This window comes from Microtus pennsylvanicus, chromosome 3 (assembly GCF_037038515.1).
Source record: "Microtus pennsylvanicus isolate mMicPen1 chromosome 3, mMicPen1.hap1, whole genome shotgun sequence".
NCBI lineage: Eukaryota > Metazoa > Chordata > Mammalia > Rodentia > Cricetidae > Microtus > Microtus pennsylvanicus.
Window position 1 is genome coordinate 47,598,523 of NC_134581.1, and position 24,607 is coordinate 47,623,129.

General features: G+C 43.1%; 1 protein-coding gene across 7 annotated transcripts in view; it reads right to left on the reverse strand.

The window, feature by feature from the left end:
- Positions 1–24,607, reverse strand: part of Ccpg1 (cell cycle progression 1) — a 36,165-nt gene that overhangs the window by 10,440 nt on the left and 1,118 nt on the right. For 2 of the 7 annotated variants that reach the window (XM_075965269.1, XM_075965267.1), the window contains exons 2-9: positions 15,652–15,720; positions 12,625–12,739; positions 12,095–12,162; positions 10,074–10,275; positions 7,745–7,840; positions 5,944–6,195; positions 3,277–3,303; positions 553–674 (exon numbers count right to left, since the gene is read on the reverse strand). In XM_075965269.1, coding sequence (XP_075821384.1) covers positions 553–674; positions 3,277–3,303; positions 5,944–6,195; positions 7,745–7,840; positions 10,074–10,275; positions 12,095–12,162; positions 12,625–12,739; positions 15,652–15,711 — 942 coding nt within the window. In that variant the 5' untranslated portion in view covers positions 15,712–15,720. The remainder of the gene's footprint in view (positions 1–552; positions 675–3,276; positions 3,304–5,943; positions 6,196–7,744; positions 7,841–10,073; positions 10,276–12,094; positions 12,163–12,624; positions 12,740–15,651; positions 15,721–24,607) is intronic. The other 5 variants (XM_075965271.1, XM_075965268.1, XM_075965274.1 and 2 more) reach the window with 3 other exon arrangements.

Here is a 24,607-nt window from a genome sequence, read left to right on the forward strand (position 1 = left end):
CTTAAGTGGAATCCAATTAGGTCTGCTAGCCTTGTCAAGTACTTAGTCTTCCTGAAACAGACTGCTTCACTCACAAGAGCGCCAAGAAGTTACATGATATACACCAACGGAACAGGTATAAAAATACTGAACAACTTCTCAACATTATTTTTATTATATTTATTTGTGTGTTTTAGAGTCTGTCTGTAGGTCAGAGATCAACCTGTGGCTGTGGGGAGTCTGCACTCTCCTTCTACCAGTAGGCCCGGGGATGGAACTCAGTCGGCCAGGCCTGGTAATGAGCAGGTAACTGCTGAGCCAACTCGCTCGGCCCAATTATTGATTGATCGATCTTTACTGTAACCTCATCTAAGTCGATTAACTGTTGGCTTCTGCTTTTTTTCCTTTTCAGCTTTCTGAGGCAGGTGTTGCTAAACAGGTCTTGAACTTGGCCTAATTTTGTACTGCCTCAGTCCTCACGTGCTAGGATAGGGTTATTGTGTGTGTGCCCCCTACACCTAGCTCAAACAATTATTTCTACTGGTTATTTCTCAATGTTTAATTTATACTCACCTTGAAATCTAGGAAAGACTCTGGTTCCTGCTGGCATTGTGAGAGGTAACCTTTCCCGTTAATCAGCTCGTCTGTGTGGATCTTCCTGACTGACTGCTGGCGCTTCTGAGTCTGAATTGTGCCTGAAATGGAAAACCATCAGGTGTGGAGGCATGACAGCCACTACTCAAAACTGCACGAAGCTTTCAATCCACACCAGCTACTTAACTTGTGAAAGGGCATTGCTTTCTTTAAAAGCCCATGGTGTCACTCGTCACAGGCAGTGGGTGCGAGAGCTCAGGCCAAGCAGATTAATAATGTATGTTAACCCAGTCAGCACACACAAGAACATTTAAGCAGTTCACTGCCCTTCCAAAGAAAAACACAGGCCACTCTGACAATGACAAAAAAAGTTCTCATCTTGCTATACTGAAGGCATTCAGCTTCATTGGGAACTGTGAAAGTGTTTCAAACCTATTTAAACAGAGAAATAGGCCATCAGTGGGTTTCTTTTCCTACAGATTAAGAATCAAAGAAAAATGAAAAATATGTATCTTAATAATTTGCCTATAGGATACTGAAGTATAGCACAGGAAGTCTAATTATAAACACGTACCATTCTCAAAATTGTCTTTTTTGTTGGTTTGTTTTTCAAGACAGAGTTTCTTGTTGTAGCTCTGGAATCTGTCCTGGAACTAGCTCTGTAGACCAGGCTAGCCTAAAATTTACGGAGATCTGCCTGCCTCTGCCTCCCAAATGCTGGGATCAAAGGTGTGCACCACCAATGCCTGGTGAGTCAGGATCTGAAGTCATCCAGAATGGAGTTCAACCCCCTATTTAGTCGAAGACGATCTTGATCTCCCTCTACCTGTATGAGTTGGCTCCCTCCTTCCCTGTGTGGCTCTCAGGGACCAAACTCAGGAATCAGGCTTGGAAGTAAGCACCCTTACTCACTGAGTCATCTTGCTGGCCCTCAAAGCCATCTCGGCCATAGGACGGGGGCTGTATGTAGCTCGGTGGAAGAGCCTCTCTAGCTACCATCCGTAAAGCCCTGAGTTTACTACCTGGTTCCTGGACAATTCCTTCTTATTTGACCTTAAATTCAAAGTGCTTTTTTTTTTTTGCCAAGACAAGCTGTTTGCAAGTTCCTCCTACATGTGTCACACACAAGAAAATAGAGCACTAAACCAAAAGGCACATCTGCCAGCTAACATGCCACTACATACAGAAGTTTAAACAATCCGTTTTAATTCATTCTACAGATCTTGGAACCCATTTCTGAACATTGCTCATTACAGGAGTGAGGATTCAACTCAGTGGTAAAGGGTCTAGCACAACATCTAGCTACTTCACTATCTAGCAGGGCTCTTCCCCTTGGAAACCCTCTACTTCAATGGGAAGCAGCCAGCACACCTCCTGAACTTTGACAGACTACCAATGCATAAATCCAGGTTGGAAACCTCACTGTACTAACCACCTCAAGTCCCCTTCAGTCTAACAACAAGGCCTTCAGCACCAGTTTATGGATTACCAAACTCTAGGCAGTTCCAGCTGACCTCCAACTTCTTGTATTTTTGCTTTACTTTTCTTTCCTACATTTTGTTATTGTTGTTTTGTTTTTTTTAAATACTCATTTAATATGTATACAGTATTCTGCCCGCATGTATGCCTGTATATGTACAGAAGGGGGCACCAGATCTCATTATAGGTGGTTCTGAGTCGCCATGTGTTGCTGGGAATTGAACTCAGGACCTCTAAGAGAGCAGTCAGTGCTCTTAAACGCTGAGCCATCTCTCCAGCCCACTTTTTTTAAAGCTGTTTTCAGTTGCTCAATAAACCAAACTTTCCCACACAGTTAACATACTATATTGTTCACTTTAAAAACACCTGTTCCCCCTATAATCTAGGCAGTTTTTGTTACTGTTCCAAAAGGGGTTATCAGAGTTTCAGCTGCTAGAATGGCCACTTTCCTTCCTGCCTGTCACATGCTTACTAAAAACCCATTCAAGGATGACTCAGTGAGCTCACAGAGCTGTGGAATTTAAGGACTGTTTGTGCTGTGTAGTTACACCCTCAGCAGAGCTGGAGAACCTGTCAACAGCTCCATCTTCTGAATGTAGAAGATGAGAATAGCAGGGACAGGTAAGTACTTCAAACATGTATTTTGGTGTTACCATTCAAGTAGATTTTTATCTTTGTTACTTTTTATCTTTTTCTAAAAATTCAGATGCACTTTTAGAATCTGAATCTTGTCAAACAGCTAGAATGCCCGGTGTCACTATCCTTTGCTCTCTCTTCTGGTATAGACAGGAACCCCACACTTCCATGGAGCCACAGTTGGCTGTGTTCTGAGTGGACTGTTTATACCAGGTGGCTGCTTATGGACACAGATGCTGGAGAATGTGCTCTCAGCGTGGAGCTCACTGTCCAGCACAGATCAAGTCCTGTCCTGTAGTGAGGGCGTTCAAAGGTGCACTGTGTACACCCGCTCCACACACTGCATCATCCAGGGTTCTCATGCTGTGTGAGGCTAAGATAAAAATGTATAGGAAGGGAGATAATGTGTTAACTTTGTTAAAGCTAGCAAACAAGGAAACAAAATTTCTTGGTTTTAGAAGGACTGTTCTAAACTGTACTTTCTAAAAAATATTCCAACGTCATGCAAATTGTGAGTATAGTGCAGTCTGTATTAACATTAAAGTTAATATCCAACACTGGGTTTTTAGTAAGAAAAAGATTTTAGACCTTTTCCCTTGTTTCCTTCATGTTTACCTGTAGGGAGGCAAAAACACACATAGAAACATTGACACATTTGCTTCAGCTGTCAACACAGGCAAGCGTGCTTCAGAGCACGTCTCACTAGTGTGGATCTAAGGAGTCCACACGAGCAGGCCTTCCCACGAGCCCAAAGACCACTTCCAGCTGAACACCGAAAACATAATTCAGCGGCTCTGACTTTACCAAATATGGGCTGCCCCATCATTTTATTCCAATATCACGTTCTCTATCGAATACTTTAACCACAATCATGAAAAAACATATTGTTGGAAAGAACTATTAAGACAGAGAAACAGTGTAGTTTATATAGACCAGGAAAATTAGTCAATCTAAAAAGTAGCCTACACGGGCAAGCTAAGATCTGTCAAGCTGCCAAGCCTGGCAGCATAAACTTTTTAGTCCAGCACATGGGTGGTAGAGGCAAAAGGAGCTCTGTGAGTCTAAGGCCAGCTCAAAAGGTGTGAACCTGACAAGATCTGAGAAATTTATTTCTAACGTACACTGTGCTCCTCTAGGCAGATCTGGCAGCACAGGTCTGTAATCCCAGCACCCGGAGCTGAGAACACGAGCTCAGGCCAGGTTACCCTGCACCAAAACCACGAAAATAAAGAGAATAAACTGAACTAGCCTGCAAAGTCTAAAAGAACAGAATTTGAGAACTTTAGTTCTCAAACTGTACAAATACAGGCCTTGTGCTGGCAAGATGTCGGGAAAAGGTGGTTGCAGTGTGAACCTGAGACCTGAGTTTGAGTTTTTGAACCCCCATAAAGGAACTCAAGAGATGTCTTCTGACCTATGCCGTAGCACATGTATCTGAACATACACTCAGACACAATTACAGAACTTAAAAGATTCATCAGGGGGGCTGGAGAGATGGCTCAGTGGTTAAGAGCACTGACTGCTCTTCCAGAGGACCTAGGTTCAATTCCCAGCACCCACATGGCAGCTCACAACTGTCTGAAGATCCAGTTGCAGGGGATCTGACACCTTCACACCAATGCATATAAAATAAGGTTAAATAAACCATAAAAAAGATTCATCAGTGAGATGTTCTTTTTTTTTTCTTTTGGTTTTTCAAGACAGGGTTTCTCCATTTGACCTTGACTGTCCTGGAATTCCCTCTGTAGACCAGCTGGTCTCAAAGTCATAGAAAGAGGAAGAATTGCTGGGAGGTGGTAGGGCATACCTTCAATCCCAGAACTTGGGAGGCAGAGGCAGGTGGATTTCAGTGAGTTCGAGGCCAGCCTGGTCTGCAAAGTGAGTTCCAGGATAGCCAGGACTATTACAAAGAAACCCTGCCTTGAAAAACCAAAAAAAGGGGAAAAAAAAAAAAAGAATCAGGAAGGCAGCAAGGAATGTCACAAAATGACTCCTGTATCCAAGCTCAAGGCACATCTAGGTTTTACTGTGGAGGGCCATGCTGTACAGTTTGCCAGGACAGGACTCAGACCCACCCACCGTCTGTTTGACTGTTCAGAATGATCATACTAACAAAACTGTAATTCATGCCAGAGAGTCTGGAAAAGGATAGCCATAAGCATAACCTAACAAAGCATTTATCTAACAAAATATCTTATTACAGACCACCTGTATGAAGATTTGTAACTACACTAACAGAAGGCACCACCTCCAAGTAGAGATAGTGAGACTAAGGACTGGTGAGGTACTACTACTGTCCAAGGCTGTCCTTGAACTTTCTGCCTCAAGGGCTGGTGTTACAGATGTGAACCACACCCTGTCTACCACACTGTGACTATTCTGCTGGAATTTAAATACCATGCAACAAATTCTAACCATCTGCCCCAGGGTAAGCAGTTCAAATTTCTTTTTCTTTTTTTTTTTTTTTTTGAGACAGGGTTTCTCAGGCGTCCTGGAACTTGCTCTGTAGACCAGGCTGACTTGAACTCAGAGATGTGCCCGCCTCTGCCAGTGCTGGAGCTAAAGGAATGTACCACCGCCAGGTGAACACAGGGTCTTAAGCCGAGGGTCTCATGTATGTTTTCTACGTGATTACCATATATACCAACCACATTTAACTCCAGATTTCTATTTGAATTTAAACAGGGTCTAAGAAGCTGGAATGTGTGAATCAGGCTAGCCTCAAAATGAAAATCCTCTGCCTGCCTATGGGATTAAAGGCATGCACACAGTACCCTAAAAGGTCAGAAGAGGGAATACAGATGTTTATGAAGCAGCCACCATATGGGTAGGGTGCTGGAGACTGAACTAGGGTGCTCTGGAACAACAGTTTAGTAGCCATGCTCTTAACCACTGAGCCATCTCAAGCCAACTACCCAACTTCAGATTTTTAATCTTCCAATCTTCTTATTAAAAAACAAACCAAGAAAGCCACAAATATGTTATTTTAGTAGTCTTTTCTCAAACCTGAGAATCTGATGCTGGAAGACCAGCCTGATCTTGTCTCAAAAAAGAAAACTGTTAATTCTTATTTTGGGACAGGTTCTGGCTATGTTGCCTAGACTAATGTCAAACTGCTTAAGCAAATTCTCTCTGCTTCCTGAGAGTAAATTAGCTACATATAGGCCATAATAACCAACACTGACCTTTCTGTGTGCCGTCTTGTCTTGCTGCTATAACATAGGTGGTCTGCACAAGGTGTGTCTAAGCACTTACCATAGAAATGTCCAAATCCCATGCTGATGGCAATCACCAAGGCCAGAATTACACACTTGTTGAGACCACCACTAGAGTGGCGTTTATTCAGCTCCTTGGAGGCTTCATCTCCTGGTTCAGCAAGTGGCAGCTCTTCAGACTCTGAGATAGAAACGGTCTTTCTCCTGTTGCGGCGGCGTCTCAGGGCAGGGCTGGGCTCATGACTGGTATCATCACTACTTGATTCCTCATCACTAGGCTGAGATGAAAAGACTATTTTAAAAAGAAAAATGTTGACATTTAGGTAAACATTCTCAAAAAAGGCTTCCCAGTAAATTATGATTTATAATGATCAATGCTAGCTTTACATGCCCTTTAACGTGAAAAAGCCAAAAAAAAGAAACACAAACAAGAACACCCTGCAGCAAACCAAGCACAGATTAACTGTAGTTCATCAACTGTTATACCCTGTGACTGACAGGCTTCTCCTCCAGCTCTTCTCAAAGCTCTGCTCTTTCCCCCTTACGATCTAGAACAGTTAATCATTCTTGTAGTCTAGTTCAGGCTTACAGACACAAGCCAATTTCTGTTTTAGTTAAAGAAAGATGAACTCCTGTCTTTTCATTCCATTTCACAGCTACGTGAAGGGACAGGAAGTATATAAGTATGTCCCGGTCTTGTACAATCAATAGGTCTTCCAGGTCCCTACCCCACCATGCAGGTCCAAAGCACCACAGTTCGACCCAGGTTCCCAAAGTCAGGCAAGCCCTTCCCTTCGACTGCCTCTCTGACCAGAAGGTTGCTGGTTGTACCCTCTAGTAAATATGTCAGCATGAGGAAACGACACAACAGCTATCCCCGATGCTAAGAACAAACTGAGGAAAGAAAATCTACACAAAAACTCCGCTCCAGGAACACCCCCCTGAAAACACTACTTGCAGCTTTTTGCATGTCACTTAACAACTCCATTCCATATTTCAGCAAATTATTAATAGAATTGGTAGTAATCTCTATATGCCAGTTAGAAGTAAGGATAAAACACAAACTTGAATTTAACACCGAGCTCCAAAACAGCACACACTCATGCACCAAAAATGCCAGTCTGTCAGAAAATAGGCTATTCATGCCACAGGAAAGCTGGGTCTGTATCAGGTAATGCTTTCTAAAGATCGAGTGTAGAGAATTCGGTTCCTGTTCACATGACAACTAAGAGACAGCATCACTCCTGAATGAACACATCAGTGACATGGGGCCCTGAGAGGATCAGTGTCGTGACCTTCGTGCCCAGCAAGGGTCTGGTTATTCTTGATCACCACTGCCTTAGCTGTGAGATAGGTACATTTCTTAGATAAAAAGAGAGAAAGGAAGACTTAAAACAAGCATTGCATAATAAAAAGGCATTCATTCATTCAGATCATGGCTGGGGTACTGCAGTTACTTTCTGACGGAATCACAGGAAGTAAGTATAAAAGCAAACCTTTCACCAAATGTCTTAAAAAACATCTCCAAGCCTTCATCTATTAATACATATATAATATATTGCCTTCATATAGATGAACAGCCCACCCTATAAACATTGTCATCAACTACCTAATATTTCCATCGTTAATTCATACATGTAATAGTGGAAATATCTGGATTTCTGAACTTCCTGTACAGCATAATTTGGCCCACAATCCAAGCAGCAAGCAATGCGGAGGCATGCAGTAAGCTCAGCCAGCCTGTCTATGGGATCTCTGGTATCAAGACTCTCCAAAACACTCAGCACTTCAATAGTAAATGTGACTAGGCCAGCTGAGAAGCCGCCCAGCAGTCAGGCCACCTTGGAGAGCGAGCTGGCTAGGAACTCGGAGTTTCAGCTGATCATCCCATCCCCTGATGCACTCAGGAATCTTCCACAGCTTCTCCCACCACCTTTCTTTTGTGAATAAACAGGAAAAAAATGTATAGAGCTTTATTATAAACAATAAGGAAAATACAACTTTTATCAGTTAACACTGCTATCTGTGTGATATTAAAATCCAATGACTGTCTCTTTAGAAACACACACAAACTTCTCTACAGCTATCACCTTTGCCTTCTGAGGAAAAGGGCTGGTCAATGGAAGGCAATGGTTTTCTTAAACGAAAGCTGCACACCTACTAGAATCATACAAAAACAGAAACCTGAAAAGCTGTAAGGAAAAAAGAATGGAAAAGAAAAGAACAAAGTAACAGGAAATTAAATCATCCAGTGGTGCCTGGCTGAACAGCATTTTCAGTGTAGCCCAAAATTTATCATTATTTTTGAACATTTTCTTTATACAAGCAATTTTGATGGGAAAGTTTCCAATAGGTTTTTTTTTTTTTTTTTGAAAAATGCTTAAACTGGGCATGGTGGCACACACATTTGATCCCAGCACTCAAGGGACAGAGACAAGCCATTCTCTATGAGTTTGAGGCTGACCTGGTCTATAGCGAATTCCAGGCCAGTCAGGAATAAACTGTGAGACCCTGTCTCAAAGAACAAAAAAACCTTAATATTTCTGTTAACCAATTCTGAAACAGTCCAAGGTCTTTCAAGAAGAAATCAAGTCAGAGTCCTGGGCAAGTTCCCATCAACAATGAATGTGTAGACTGCTCCATTACCGAGCCCTTGGGCCTAACTTAACTCCATGCATCTTAAGCCAGACCAAAAGTAATGGTTAAGTAAATACATCAAAAGGAGGGAAACTATCTAAACATGATGGAATTCTAAAATTTAAAAGAAAAAAAAATACACATACCAAGTGCTGCCCTGCTGAGCCCCTGAGGGTGGGAAGGCCTCTCAGAGCCCTTGACCCCTAGGTACCTGCTGAATCCTAAGGTCAGCTGTACTAACCTGTAGTCAGCCATCTATATCTCAGGCTCAACAAAGGATGGATTAGAATATTCAGAAAAGATTCCTCTGCTCTAATCTAAACACATACAGAGACTCTGTGTGTGTCTTTCATTTTTTTCAAGACAAAGTCTCTCTGTGTAGCTTTGGAGCCTGTCCTGGAACCCTGCAGACCAGGTTGGCCTTGAGCTCAGAGGTCCACCATCTCTGCCCCCAAGCACTGAGATTAAAGGTGTGCAGTAGAGTGTCAGGCATGGTGTGTTACATGGAGGACAGTGGGTGGGGTGTTTTGTACCATAATCCCAGCTCAGTACCAACTGAGGCAGAAGACTGTAGCAAGTTCAAGGCTAGCCAAGGGTGTGCTCAAGACAGAAACTGTGCCCTAGAACAAACCAAGAAACACAATGTGTCAAGAAACACAATGTGGCATGTTATTACCTTAAACCAACTCAAACCAATAGTATCTAACGAGTATATCCATCCAAACTAGATTCTATATATTCTTGGTTTTTCATCAAGTTAGGAACCATTTAAAACAAAGTTCTAAATTACTACTGTGGTTTAATTAATGAGTTAGTTACAGGCTTCTTTTTTTTTAACATTTTCCCAGGAACTTTATGTCTAAGTATTTTGTGTCACATTGAAAGATACTACATATCCAGAAAACTGAGGTTAAAAATTGTGAAGTAGTCAGGTCATGGTGGCGCATGCCTTTCAAGGCAGGAAGATCTCTTAAGTTTGAGGCTAGCCTAGCCTACAGACTGAGTTCCAGGGCAGTTGGGACTACACAGAAAAATCTTGTCTTGAAAAAACAAAAACCCAAAACAAAACAAAAACAAAAAGAAAGAAAGGAAAGAATTGTGGAAGCTCGGAAAATGGTAGCACATGCCTATAAAACAACTGCTGCCAAGTCTGAGACTAACCTGCGCTACTAAAAACAGCCAGACTCCCAGAGCTAGACCATACTAGACCTCAATCATTCCTGCAACCAATTATTATAAACCAAATGCACCTTTTGAGGACTTGAGACTTTAATAAACAGAATGTGGCAGTGTGAGTTTACCTAGCATGTGCAATATCTGGGTTCAATCCCCCAGTACCCCACCCCACATATGCACAGTAATGTATCAAAGAAAGAACCCTGATCTGAGCCATGAAGGCCAGGGAGACACGGTAGCAAGTTTTACCAAGATTTTCTTGGGTTTCAGAGAAATAATTTAAGAAGTTGAGAGTTGGAGCTAGGAAAGAGGCCATTAATTCAGATGTCAGAGGTTTGCTGCAGCAACAGCTCCTACCGGGTTCTGGTTGGCAGAAGGCGTACTGGCTACTGGAGGAAGAACCCATGTTAAAGTCTTCTGAGGTGGGTGCTTCTTTTAGAATTATATCTTCCTGGTTCCCCATTTCTTCCAGTTTAGGTGGTTCAAGTGTAACAATATCAGACTCATCGCTGGTAGTTGCGAAATACACATTGTCTTCAGGGGAAGCTGCTTCCTCCACCTAGGAACCAAATTTTATAGGCAGTAAATCCATTAATTTTGAGTCTTAAATTTGCTTTGCAGTTCAAAATACATGACACCCAGTTTCATTCCTTATCCATTCTCTCCCTTTCCCTTTGCTTTTCAAAGCTGGGGCTGGAGTCCAGGGCCCTGTGCATGCTATGCTTCAAGTCCACCCTCAACACCTCCCCTAGCCCTTAAGGAAAGAAATGACTCCTATCCAACAGTAAAGTATGATGCAGTCACAGGCCTGCTTTCTTTAGTTTGGAGACCTCAAAGCCATTCCTTTTTTTCAAATGTGGCACATGGGTTTTTTTTATGGTTTATTTAACTTTTTATTTTATGTGCATTGGTGTGAAGGTGTCAGATCCCCTGCAACTGGATCTTCAGACAGTTGTGAGCTGCCATGTGGATGCTGGGAATTGAACCTAGCTAGGTCCTCTGGAAGAGCAGTCAATGCTCTTAACCACTGGACTATCCAGCACCGCAAAGCCCTTCTTAATGCTAAGAATTAGATGAGACTCCAGTCTCCTCCCACTGTGCTTCAAAAGTTGAAGAGACTACTCAGCTCCCTCCATGATCACAGGACCCCAAGAACTCACTTATTCACCAGTCCTTTAAGTTTACTGGCACAAAATACACCCAGGTAATACGAGACAGGCTGATGGCACTTGAGTATATCCCCAAATTCATTACAACTTAGGCTGGTATATGACTAATCTCAGCACGCAGAAGACAAAGGCAGGTGGACCTATGTGCATGTTTGAGGATGCCTACTCCATGTATTGAGTTCTAAGTCAGCCAGGGCTGTGTAAAAAGACACTGCCTCCAAAAATCCCCCAAACAAACAAAACATTAAAGCTGAGGAGATGGGAAGAATGCTGTTGGAAGAGCACACAGCAGGATGCCATTTGGCCATTCCCTTCCTGTCACCCAAGGATGTGGCATTTGTTCCATATAGAGAACATGGTAAAAGGCACCATCCTAAAGCAAGGAGCAATTACCACACACCAAACCAGTTATCAGTACCTTCATCTTGGACCTCCCATCTCCAAAAATAAATTATTTCAATAACTTTTTTGGTGAGGCGCATGTGGCAGAGGTCACCTTGCCAGAGCCAGTTCTCTCCGCCCATGTGAGTTCCTGGGGACTGAAATCAAGACATTGTATCTGCGTGAGTGTATGCACATGTCTATGTGTGCACACAGGTTAGAAGAGGGCATCAGCTCCCTTGGAGCTGTAGTTACAGCTGTTTGTGGGACACCCAGCTTATTCCATGTGTGGTGAAATCTGAACCCAGGTCCTCATGATTGAGTAGCAGGCACTCTTAATCACTGAGCTATCTCTCCAGACCCTACCAGAAATGAATTATTTTTCTTTATGTCACCCAATCTCAGCACCAAGAGACTAATACCATGGAAAGATAATCTAGTCAAGCTGCTTTAATCAAAGGATAACTTCAACAGGTGATATTTAATTTGCTATCAAATGTAAAAGTTAACCTTCATTTTAGACATTCACTCAGTCAACTCTGAATAGAATTTAAGAATGAAATCACTTTCCAAGAATGATCACAACATGGGGTAAGGGAACAGTTCTTTCAACAACACTAACTTGTCTTCTAGTTACAGTCGGAGCTGTGAGGCTGTCCTAGGGGAAGGCACTGGCTTGGGGTCCTGCTCTGAAACCCAGCAGAAGTTAATTTAACTTTAAAACTGATATTTTTCCCCACTATTTTTCTTGTCATCTAGGTAACAGAATGCTTAGCTACAAACAGAAGGACAATCTTTTATCAAACATCCACAGAACAAAGTGTTTACCTCAATTGTTGACTTGGTTTCTTCCACTGATGACAACATGCTATCTCCCATGGATGACATGCTGTTCACTATAAAACCAAGATCAATAGCGTTATTTCTTTGAAAACTTGTCACTTATGTGATGTCACCCAATCTCAGCACCAAGAGACTAAAATACCATAGAAAGATTATCTAGCTAAGCTGCTTTATTCAAAGGATAACTTCAACAGGTGATATTAAAGTTAACCTTCATTTTAGACACTCACTCAGTAAACTGAATAGAATTCAAGAACAAAATCAATTTCCAAGAATGATCACTCTGCTCTTGCTAAGAAATTTTAATTACTCGAAAGCATGAGGGGACAATTTCACACAAGGAATGCAATGCATTAATGGCTCCTATGTATCAGCAGCCTTCTAACTACTCTCAGACACTTGCTGGCAGGTCTCCAGCTTCCCACAAGTCCAGGGAACATACAGGATAAGACCATTCCAATGGCAATCAAGGAAGATAGATACTCCCAGCCCCAGCAAAAGAAACGGAAACTTACCTTCACCTCCAGGCCCCACATCAAGAACTTGCAGTTCCTCTTGCTCTAATGAGGAACTGCCAAGACTCAGTTCACAGCTGTCACTGGCAGAATTCACGATCTCCACATCAGAACCCTGGGGGAAAGTGGTAACTATTAATTAAGGTACTGGATTTGATATGTGATATGTAGAAAGTTCCTGAGGCTACCCACACTCTAAACATCATCTATCCTGATCGGATTTGTTCCACTCAGTTCGTACGGGCCTACAGGAGGGAAACTGCAGAATGGGTTCATGCTTCAAGGTGAACACAAATAGAATGAGCATAAAAGGTTAACTTTTACATTTAGTAAGAAATTAAATATTGCCTATTGGAGTTATCTTCTGAATAAAGCTTGGCTAGATAATCTTCCCATGGTCCTGGAGAGATGGCTCAGAGGCTAAAAGCCAAACTCTGAGTGCTAATTATCTACACTATGGGTTTGGGGAGATATCTCAGGAGTACCCGTTGTTCTTCCAGAGGACCCCGGTTTGATTCCCAGTACCCACATGGAGGCTCACAACTGTAACTCAGAGATCTTCCTGCCTCTACCTCCCAAGTGCTAGGATTAAAGGCATGTGCCACCACCATCTGGCCAAAATAATTATTTCTATGTACCATATATATACTATCAAGTACCAGCATCAGTTAGGCCTGATGGTGAATACTCATAACTCAAATACTTGGGAGGCAAGGCAGAAGATTTCCAGTTGGAGGACAGTGTGTGTGTGACATAGTGTTCTAGGCCGCACTGGACTACAGTGGGGCCCAGTCTCAAAAATTAATTAATTAATTAATTCACTGATGAAGTAAGCAAAATTTATTACAAAATCCTAAAAACAAATGGGAAACTTTTGATGAGACTACTCAAATCTGAACAAATCAGACTGGCCATGGTGGTTTCTATTCTTCTGACTTCTACACTGAAAACAATCACCAGCGTGAGAAATAAGCTAGTGTTTGCAATGTTCTAGCTACACCATTCCTCATTACAAAACTGCCTTTGCGACTATGTTCATTTCAATACAGCCTTGACTACGTTGTAAGCTCCATAAAGCCACAACTAGACCCTCTCTCCAAAAACAGTAACAAAAACAAAGGCTGAGAGATGATAGCTCAGCAGTTTAGAACATTGGCTGCTTTCCCAGAGACCACGTTCAGTTCCCAGCATCCACATGGTAGCTCCCAACTATCTGTTTCTCCAGTCACAGAGAATCTGACACCATCCTCTGGCCTCCAAGGGCACTGTATACACAGTACATACATGTAAGGCAGGCAAAACACCATACATCCTTTAAAAAAAAAAAAGAAGAAGAGGAGGAGAAGGACACCAACAACCAAGTACTCCAGTTCCAGTGCTCAGAAATCAAAGCAGGAGAATCAGAAGTTGAAGGTCAAGCCTAGGCTGTGTGGTAATTTAGAAGCCATTCTAAGTTACACAGTGAGACACTGATCTTCCTTCCAACTTCAAGTCCCCCTCCTAAAAAGAGAATGAAAACAATGTACCACAAAAGTCTTAAAAAATTACACAAGAATGTAGCTATACAGGGCAAAGTCTAACAAACAATAAAGCCAGCACCTCAATGTTAAGGAAGTCACCAGTGGTGGCACTTGCCTTTAATCGCAGACATGGGAGGCAGAGGCAGGGGGATTCTTTTGGACTTTTAAACATTGTTGAACTGTGACAGACTATGGGGACTAATGAAGTTGAACTGAATACATTTTGCATTATATTATGGCTACAAGCCTATGGAGGCCAGGGAGTAGAATGAGGTGGTTTGAATAGATTATAGTCCCTAGATTCATATGTTTGAATGCTTAGAAATAGGGAATAGCACTCTTAGGAGGTATGACCTTGTTGGAGGAATTGTGTCACTGTGGGGGTGGGCTTTGAGGACTCACGTGCTCAAGCTCTGTCCAGCACAGACTCCTGCTGCTAGTGGTTCAAGATGTAGAACTCTTAGCTCCTTCTCCAGCATAATGACTGCCAGCACATGACAACGACAGACTAAACCTTTGAAACTGTAGCCAACCCAATTACATATTTCCCTTTCTAAGTGTTGCTATGATCAGGGGGAGGAAGGAAGGGGAGGAAAAAAGGAATTGCTGTAGTCATGGTGTCTCTTCACAGCAAAAGAAACCCTAAGACAGAAGGGTTGGTACCAAGAGTGGGATTTGAGGACATCCTGGTCTACAAAGTGAGTTTCAGAACAGCCAGGCTATTCAGAGAAACCCTTGAAAAACAAAACAACAAAAACAAAAAGTTAAGGGATGTCAGGTAGAGTAATACAGAAAGAAGATGCTATGTTCAGCAGGGTATCCAAAATCCTGAATGCTATTCTCTAGTTCTCCCACGTGAGTATAAACAACTGTCATCTTCCACACCTGTAAATCTAAGCATATACTTTTTCTTAAATCCTGCCATTCATTTAAGAAAAAGAGAGACTGGATATGGTTCATTCCGCTAATCCACCTGGAAGGCTGAGGCAGGAAGGCTGCCTTGAGTTTCAATTCAGTCTATGTGACAGAACGAGACTTTCTCAAAAGCAAAACCATGCTAGCCATACTAGCACTCATTTAGAATCCCTGCACATTAAGGTCTCAAAACAACCAAAACCAAACATTTAACAAAAAAACTGCAAAACCCTAAGTGTGCTGGCATAGGCCTGTCATCTCAGCTCCTGGGGCTGAGAAAGAAGGATCCTAAGTTCCAGAGAATCAGCCTGAGACACATAAAGATTCCAAAGCTACCTAATGCAACTCAAAGTTTTGACCCTGTCTCAAATTGTTGAGAGAGAGAGAGAGAGAGAGAGAGAGAGAGAGAGAGAGAGAGAGAGAGAGAGAGAGAACGAACTAGGATTTTATGTAATTCAATAGTATTTTAGTAGCCAAGTTTAGTTGGGAAAATGCCCAAACTATACACAAAAGAACCCATGGCTTACATGTAGAAAACACTGACCTCCATAAAGTAGATTCTTCACTGCTAACAATGTACCAGAGAACATACCTCATGATTGATGACTGTCCAACCACAAGATGAGTCACTGTCGCTGGAATTTTCAGACATTTTTCAAGTCTATAAATACAAGAACATACAGCAAAACGTGGGACACATTATTTATTTATAGATGTTATTTACTTATTATGTACATAGCTTGTGTTTGTGTGTAAGCCTCACACCAGAAGAGGGCACCAGATCTCATTTTGGATGGTTTTTGAGCCACCACACACACGGTTGCTGGGAATTGAACTCAGGACCTCTGAAAAAGCAGCCAGTGCTCTTAACTTCTGAGCCATCTCTCCAGCCTGGAACACATTTTTTAAATGTCTGTAAAATCTCTATAACATAAAACCCCCAGGTGAGACTGAAACAGGACTGTGACAACCCCCTTGGGTTTTCCACACTGGGCATATGACTGCACACCTGTAAGAAGAAACCAAATTGTAAAGACGGGAACTCTCTGGAGCCAAGGCAACCTGCACAGCTGTGCTGCTACAACCAACAGAAATTAGATCTGAAAGACAAAGGATGCCTGGATTTTTTTAATGAGATAATCTTTTTGTACACTGTGAAGATGTGTCTCTGCCAAGGCACCTTCTAACTGGTTTGTTTAATAAAGAGCCGAATGGCCAATAGCTAACTAGAGAAAAATAGGCAGAACTTCCAGAGAGATGGGACGAATTTGCCAGCAAGACGAGGAGGAGATCGGATGTGCAGTAGAGAGAGGTAACAGGCCACTTGCAGGATGTAGATTAATATAAACAGGTTAATTGAAGTTTTAAGAGCGATTTGGGAACACGTCTAAACTAAGACCAAGCTTTCATACCTTATACTAGCTAGCATAGATTAGTCTTTAACTTTCAATTTCCTTACCTGCCTCCAGAATTCTAGAATTACTGGTTTGCAACACCATGCCATGCTTTGAGAATTCACCTCATAAACTAGCTTTTGGCACTGCAGACACTATGGAAGTGTCGGATCCAACCTGAAAGCTGTGCTTCCAACAAAACTGCAGCCACGGGTGAGGATGTAGCTCGGATTTCCAGCTGAGCATGCCTAGCTAGAGCTGATTTCCAGCACCTGTGAACTAAACAGCTGGCCACCACCCAAAATCCTAGCAGACAGGATCAGAAGTTCAAGGTCACTCTTGACAGCACAGGAAGCTCCAGACCAAGCAGCTGTGCCAGACACTCCTTCACACTTTACGACTGAGAAGTTGCCCCACCCTCTGTTCTGCACTAAGAATAGCTAGTTTGCGATGACCTTCCCCAGACTCCTGGACAGCAGTAAGGCTCCTCAATCCCAGGAGGCAGCACTAGGAAAGCTGAGGTGAGAGGGCTGCCAACTGTAAGCCAGCCCAGAATAGACAGCAAGACACTCCAAAGGGGAAGGGAGGGGGAAACGAGTGGAAGACAGGAGGGAGGGAGGCAGGCAGGCTCCCTTAACCAGCAGCCTCCAGAAATTCCAAGGGCTTTCTAAGAGCTTCAAGGGTAGGAGACTCATTCTTATGCATCACCCTCCATTAAGAACTGTCCTGTGCTAGCCAGGGGGTGTGGACCACGCCTTTTGGAGATAGAGGCAGGCAGATCTCAGTGACTTTGAGGCCAACCTGGTCCACATTGGACAGCCAGGGCTACACACTGAGACACGGTCTCAAAAAACGAAGAGCAACACAACACTACTAACTTTCCCCACTAACTACAACATTACCTGGCATGATGACACCCGCCACATTGTTCCTAAGAAGCTACATTTTACTATGAAGAAGGCAGGGTTTTCATTTCCGTATCTTCTAGAATTAGACATGCATGAGGGAGAAGAATGGGGGCACTGTTATCTCACAGTTCTGTGATTCCACCAGACCACAGACTGAGGTAGGTAAAAGTCACGAGCTGCTGGGCTCTCCATGAAGACTCCATCTTGGTCACTGTCCAGACTCTGACTCTAAACACGGGCCTGTAATTGCAGCTATGCAGGAGGCTGAGGAACAACAGGGAGTTTAAGGCCAGTCTGGGCTAAAAGTTTAACTTCAAGATCAGCCTGAGTAGATTCATTGAGGTCTTTTTTCCTCCTGAAAATTCTCCTTAAATATTTTGGTATGTGTATGTGTGTCTTGCCTGCACATGTCTGTGTCTCTCATGCAGGTTTGGTGTCCATGGAGGTCAAAAGGTGTCAGATGTCCCAGAACTGAGTTACAGATGCCTATAAGACACCATGTGGGTACTGGGAATCGGACCTGGGTCCTCTCCATGAGCAGCAAGCTCTCAACCACTGAGCAATCATTGTAGTGCCTTTTTAATTAATATATATATTTATTTATTTGGTTTTTCGAGACAGGGTTTCTCTGTAGCTTTAAAGACTGGCCTGGCACTGACCAGCAAACTTCAGAGACCTGCCTCACTCATAAACCTGCGCTACCGTGACACTTTTTCTGGTTTTTCGCGACAGGGTTTCTCTTTGGAGCCTGTCCTGGAACTTGCTCTGTAGTCCAGGCTGACCTCGAACTCAGAAATCTGCCTGCCTCTGCTGGGATTAAAGGTGTGTGCCACCACCACCCCGCTTATGTGGGTTCTGGGTACTGAACTTAAGCCCTCATGCCTGCCTCACAAGTACTTTACTGAGTTCTCTCCAACTTTGCGTCTGTTTATCTTGGAGACAGAGCCCTGCTACATAGGCCAAGCTGGCCTCCAACTCAAAGCCCTCCTTTCTTCACTCCCAAGTACTGGGATGGCTTAGACATGTCACCAGTCCCAGCTGGGCATTCCACTCTCTCATTTTATTAGATTAAAATTACTGCATGAGTTTGAAGAACATATTATGTAAAATGAAACCAGCTTAGTTACTTTACTGAGGAGAAAAAATGAATGCTCTGGAAGCTAATTTGATGGCGTGTACACTGTATTCCTGTGTCTGAGTGTCTGAGCCAAGGCCAGCCTAACAGCACGGCAGAACCTAGTCTTCCTTATTCTAAAAATGCTCAATGCTGGGTGTGCCTTTAACCCAAGGCCAGCATCATCAACCCAGCAAGTTCAAGGACAGCCAGGGCAACAGAGGCTAAGGTCTTGAAAAACCAAACCAAAATAAACAGCTAAGCATGGTGGTGGCTGGGCCTGTTACCCAGCTGTGCTCCCCAGCCACAAGTGAGAAGAGACTATGAGACAAGCCTGAATTGTGGCCTGAGACTCTAACACAAAAAGACCCAAAAGCAAGAAAGAAGTGACAATAAAGAAAATGGAGCATGTTTTCATCATCACACTCAATGGGCCTGTTTTCAGTCCTGGGAGTTAACTAAGGCCTTCCTTATACATGCTAGGCAAGCACTTTACCACTGACGTACAGCTCAGTGTTTCAGGGTTCCACTAACTTAACCAGGCTGGCCTTGAACTTTTTGTCTTCTTGACTCAGACTTCCCCATTCAAGAACTACAGACTTGAGCCACCATGCTTGGCCTTAAAGACTATTCTATAGAAAATCTCAAACCTTCAGGCCCAGTGACCTAAGCCTGTAATCCCAATTACTTGAAGTCTGAGACAGGAGATCAGATCATGAGTTCCAAGACAATTAAGGTTACATATTGGCTGAGGCTAGCCTAGGCTGTCACAAAAAGAAAAGGGGCTGGAAAGATGGCTCATTGGTTAAGAGTGCATACTGTAACTTCAGTTCCACAGGAATTCAACACCTCTAGTCTCCAGGGATGCCTGCACTTCCAAGCACACAGCCACACAGACCTACACACTGCGGTGGTCTGGAAGAGACTAGGCCCCATATGCTGCGTCTGAATACTTGGTCTCCAGTTGGTAGAACCATTCCCAGTTAGCATTCTCTTTCTCTCTGCCTAGATGTAAACCCAGCTACTTCTCCACCACTGTGTCTGCTTGCTTGAGGCCATGCTCTCCATGACACTCATGGATTCTAACTCCCTAGAATTATGAGACCCAATAATTTCTTTTGTTTTTAAGTTGCATTGGTAATGGTGTCTCTTCACAGCAGCAAATTAGGATACATACACAACACAATTAAAAGTGTGTGGTGGTGCATGCCTTTAATCCCAGCAGGCAGGTAGACCACTGAATTTTTGAGGCCAGCCAGTTTATGTGGCAAGTTCTAGGCAGGAGCTATATGATAATAACCTGTCTCAAAACAAGAAAACCAGTTTTAAGCATAGTGAAAGACACATCCATCATCTCTGAGAAGAGCAGTTTCTCCTTGAAAGTTAAAGAAATTAAATAACGTGTCAATGAAGTTAATGTTACCTTAAAGTGTTAGCTATTAGATTTCCAGTGAATTAAGCCCACACAGTCCAGGAGATAAGGTAGTCTCTGGTTAATTACTCCTGTCAGTGAATACAAAGATATCTCTCTGCAATAAGCAAGCTCTCTTCTAGTAGGAAATCAGGTAAGAAAACATTGTCACTAAAAATAATGTAAGCCAGAGACTAGAGCGATGGCCCAGCAATTAAGAGCAATTCCAGAGGGCCCGGGTTCAATTCCCAGCACCCACATGGCAGCTCACAACTGTCTGTAACCTTAGTTTCAATGCACATAAAATAAAAAACATTAAAAAAAATAATGTAAACCAGGCAAGGAGGGCACACTATAAACCCAACACTCAGGCAAACAGAGGCAGTAAAATTACCCATGAGCTCCAGGACAGCGTGGCCACAGAGTAAAACCCTGTCTTCAAAATATCTGTGTGTGGTAGCACACAATTCCCAGCACTGGAAAGGCAAGAACAGAAGTTCAAGGCCAGCCTAGTCCATATAGTGAGGCTGGACTAACCTGAGCTACATGAAACTCTACGTCTAAAAACAAAATCTATTAAAATATTTTTAAAATATAAAGGCAGAGGAATAAATTCACCCCATTCATGTACTACTGCTGCAAACACTAAATGCACCTTTTCATCCAGAACATCAATTCTTCTGCAAGAGAAGTGAGGCAACACCACTGCTTTGCAAGTTTCCTTCTGTGATGTAACACTCTGCAAACCAGGAAGCCAAAACCACTCACAGGTATCTGAAGTAAACAGTCCTTTCTTTTGCCTCAATCTAAAGCCACAACTTCTTAAAGTTGAGAGCAACGATTCAAACCCTGAGAGAAAATTAAGATACCCAAAGGAGAGAAGTCCTCCTCCCGTTAGCTATTTGCACTGTTAGAAACCCTGATTCTCCAGGGTAGTTAAAGCACAACTTTGAAAAAACCAAAGAGAGCCAACAATGAGGCTGGAGAGCTAGCTGGGCACTGTTCTGTCAGAGGACCCAAACTCAGTGCCCAGCACCCACAATGGGTGGCTCACAAAAACTGTGCTGTTTCTGGGGGATCCAACACCTTGTGTCCATCGTTACCCGAACTCACCTGCACATGCCCAGACACAGGAGCACACAGTAAATAATAAATCCCCCTTTTTAAAGTTAACAGATATCTAAGATGGGCAGGGTCCACACCGCAGCACTGAGTCCAGGGGTGGCTTCAGCATCTCACAAATCTGGTTCTCTCTCTCTCTCTCTCTCTCTCTCTCTCTCTCTCTCTCTCTCTCTCTCTACACACACACACACACACAAATGTTTTAGTTCTAAACATTTTCACAAAAAGGTAATTTACTCTACTTTCCCTAGTTATTGTCTCTGTATTCAGAAAGAAAAGCTGATAACCCAAGGATTTTAAACATCCGTTCTTGTTGCCGTTCACATCTGATCACAGGGAGAAAAGCTGTCATCTGGCAGCACTAGGACCCGACAAGGATGCGCCTGAGCTGTCCAGACCCTCCACAGTACATTTCCCAAGTATTTACCTCCACACACCTATGTTACTCTGATACAGCCTTTCAAATGAACCTAGAAATTTCTAAACACTGCTTTACATTAATGCCTTATGTCAACCTAAGGAGGTCCACCCCAGAATCAGACGCCAATGGCAACAGCTGACTTTCCCAGGAGGAGGCATCTCCACCTCACCCGGGAGGGCTCTCACATCTGCCAGAGGATTTCAGGCTCAATGTAGTCTTGCTGCTCGGGAGGACAACATTAAAAAGAAAAGCCACTTCCTATGAAATCAAACTTCTACATGTGAGACCGAGACGAGCATGAAGAGCCCAACCGCAGAGGCAATGTTTTACAATCCCAGGTCTTCAGAAGAGCAAAGTCACAGTGAGGAAGGAAACCAATTGGCCATCCAACTAGAGCATGCTACCCAGCTCCAACAAGAAGACAAATGAAGCCATGGTATTTCTTCTCAAAAATTATGCACAAAAAACATGCATGGCATTGTCTTCACACTACCAATGTGAAGTTTCACACGTCACCTACTAAGGTCAATAATGTTATACAGAGATAAATCTGTCGTCATCGCAATTTCATTTGCATATCCAATTCCATCTTCACAAATCCACCTTGAAAATGCACAGCTGTTACTTCTAACTTATCAGTGGAAAGTCTCAGAAGTTCAGTTAATTATTCATCATTGAACCCTGCTTTCCTTTGCAAGGCTCGCTGGAGCTCACTGGCAATATGAACTCAGAGCTGAGTAGGTCAGTCACACTAAGAACAATCATATTATACCCTTATTGAGGAAACTCTGCAACTCATGATACCGAATTCCAAGAAAACCTTACTAACTCAGCAAATTTTCACCCTTCCAAAAAACTCAAATGAAACAAAACAAAAACTTCAAAACATATTAGTTGCATGCAATCCTTCCATTACAGGACTAAACTCCAACTCTGAACTCAAACTGGAAGATGTTTTAGTCCTGTTTAACTGCATAAGGCAAATAGTAAATGTAATGATTGTTGTGTCTCTTTAAGAGACAAGCCACGCCCACTCCCCCATCCGCTGAGGCAGGCTGATCTTCAGCTTCCGGCCTGAACTTCCTCTTTTTTCCTTCTTCCTCTCAGAGAGGCAGCTTCGCTTCTGCCTCTCTCCCCACTTCTCTGCTTCCCCTCTGTCTTTCTTTCTTCTTCTCCTCTCTCTCTCTCCTCCCTTCTCCCTTCATAACCTCCTGAATAAATATTCAACCTCACTCTGCATTTCATGCCTATTCATGTCTCTGTTTCTTGCCCACCCACCACTGTCTTCCTGCCTGGGACCAGCCACTGCTTGGGGATGAGCAGTCTCTGTCTGGGACTGGTTGCTCTCAGGGCCTGCTGCCTGCTGCCACACGGCCCGCTAACACCGCTTGGGGACCTACAGCATTTCTGCTGTCAGAGATCCTGCAGCATTTTTAATTTTTCCATTACAGTAAATACTGAAACCAGCCTATTTACTTGGTTAATCTAGTCAAATCTGACTGTTACTAGGAATAGAAACCTTTTGAGGAGGGGCAGTGATGACTGTGAAGGCCACCTTCTTGACATTTTTCAAACCACAAACATGGGTTTTACGATTCATATTCAAATAACTTAAAATAAAATACATATTCAAATAATTTAAAGTTGGTTTTTTTTTTGGTTTTTCGAGACAGGGTTTCGCTGTGGCTTTGGAGACTGTCCTGGAACTAGCTCTGTAGACCAGGCTGGCCTTGAATGCACAGAGATCCGCCTGCCTCTGCCTCCCGAGTGCTGGGATTAAAGGCGTGTGCCACCATCGCCCGGCATAAATAATTTAAAGTTAGTTAAAAATACAATTTCACCTAGACAGCAATGCTGTGGAACTTGGTAGCTCTGATACACTAATCTAATATAAATGTTTCTTTTACCCTGTGAATGAACCAAACCTAATCACAGATAAACCAACACAAGACAGGCTGGAGAGAAGCCTCAGAGGTTAGAAGTGCTAACTGTTCTCCCAGAAGACCTGGGTTTGATTTCCAGCACCCACAACACAGCTAACAAACCAACACAAGACACACACAGACACACAGCTAAAGGACAGAAAATGTTGAAAAGAAACTGAAATGTGGAGGAAAGCTCCCAAGACAACCGGAGAAAACAGGTTATAAATACTACCACCTAAAAAGCAACAAAGGCTTCACAGATAATCTTATGAAGAGCTCAAGCAGGCTCACAACTGCACAGGAATAACTAGCAGGGTAACTAACTGCAACAAGCCCCAGTCCTTGGAAAGAGTCAGACACTATCTAAAAACACAGACAGACACCCCAATCCCAGCACTCAGAGGTAGAGGGAGGTGGGTCTCTGAGTTCAAGGCCAGCCTAGTTTATAGAACAAGTTCGTACAAGGAAGGCCAGGGCTGTTATGGGGGGGAACCCTGTCTCAGCCTCCCATTCCCCCCACCCCCAACAACAACGCCAATTTGAGTCGGCCTGGGCTAGTTGAGACAGGGTTGATTACAGCGAATGTTACAAGGTCAGTTCTCAGCACACACGTCCGGATTGTCTGGCCTTGCACACGTGTGCTACCCTTACAAACGCGTAGGTAAAACACAAAACAATAAATCTTAAAAAAAGAAATATGCCATATGGGGAATAAAAATGGCTGCATTCCACCCACTACAGAAAATACAGTAAGGCAAAAAGAAGTCAGTTTAGTTTCACATCCTAGATAATCACTTTCAAACTAAATATCCCTTGAGCTCTATTTCCAACACAAATATAATTGTCTCTTCTTTGGTTCCGAGCATAACACTGGTTCTCTGGTTTTCCTGAGATCATCCTGGGGACTGAACCCAGAAGAGCCTTACATACACTAAATGAGCACTGTACCAAAAAGACTACATTCTCAGACCTTTTCATTTGGGAATATGGCCTCACTATATTGCCGAGATTGGTACCAAGCTTGACAGTCTCCAGCTTCTGATTCTAAATATCTAGTTTGACACCCTTGACTGGAATTCCAACTTTAGTGTAAAGGGGTTAAAACAGCAGGGCTTGCTGGTACTCAGCTATGATCACAGTGCTTAGGAGTCTTAGGCAAGTAAACTCCCAGGTCTAGTCTGGGCTATATTAAGTACTACCAGGACCAGAGCTACACAGGAAAAAAAAAAAAGCACTTCCCAGCATTAACTCAC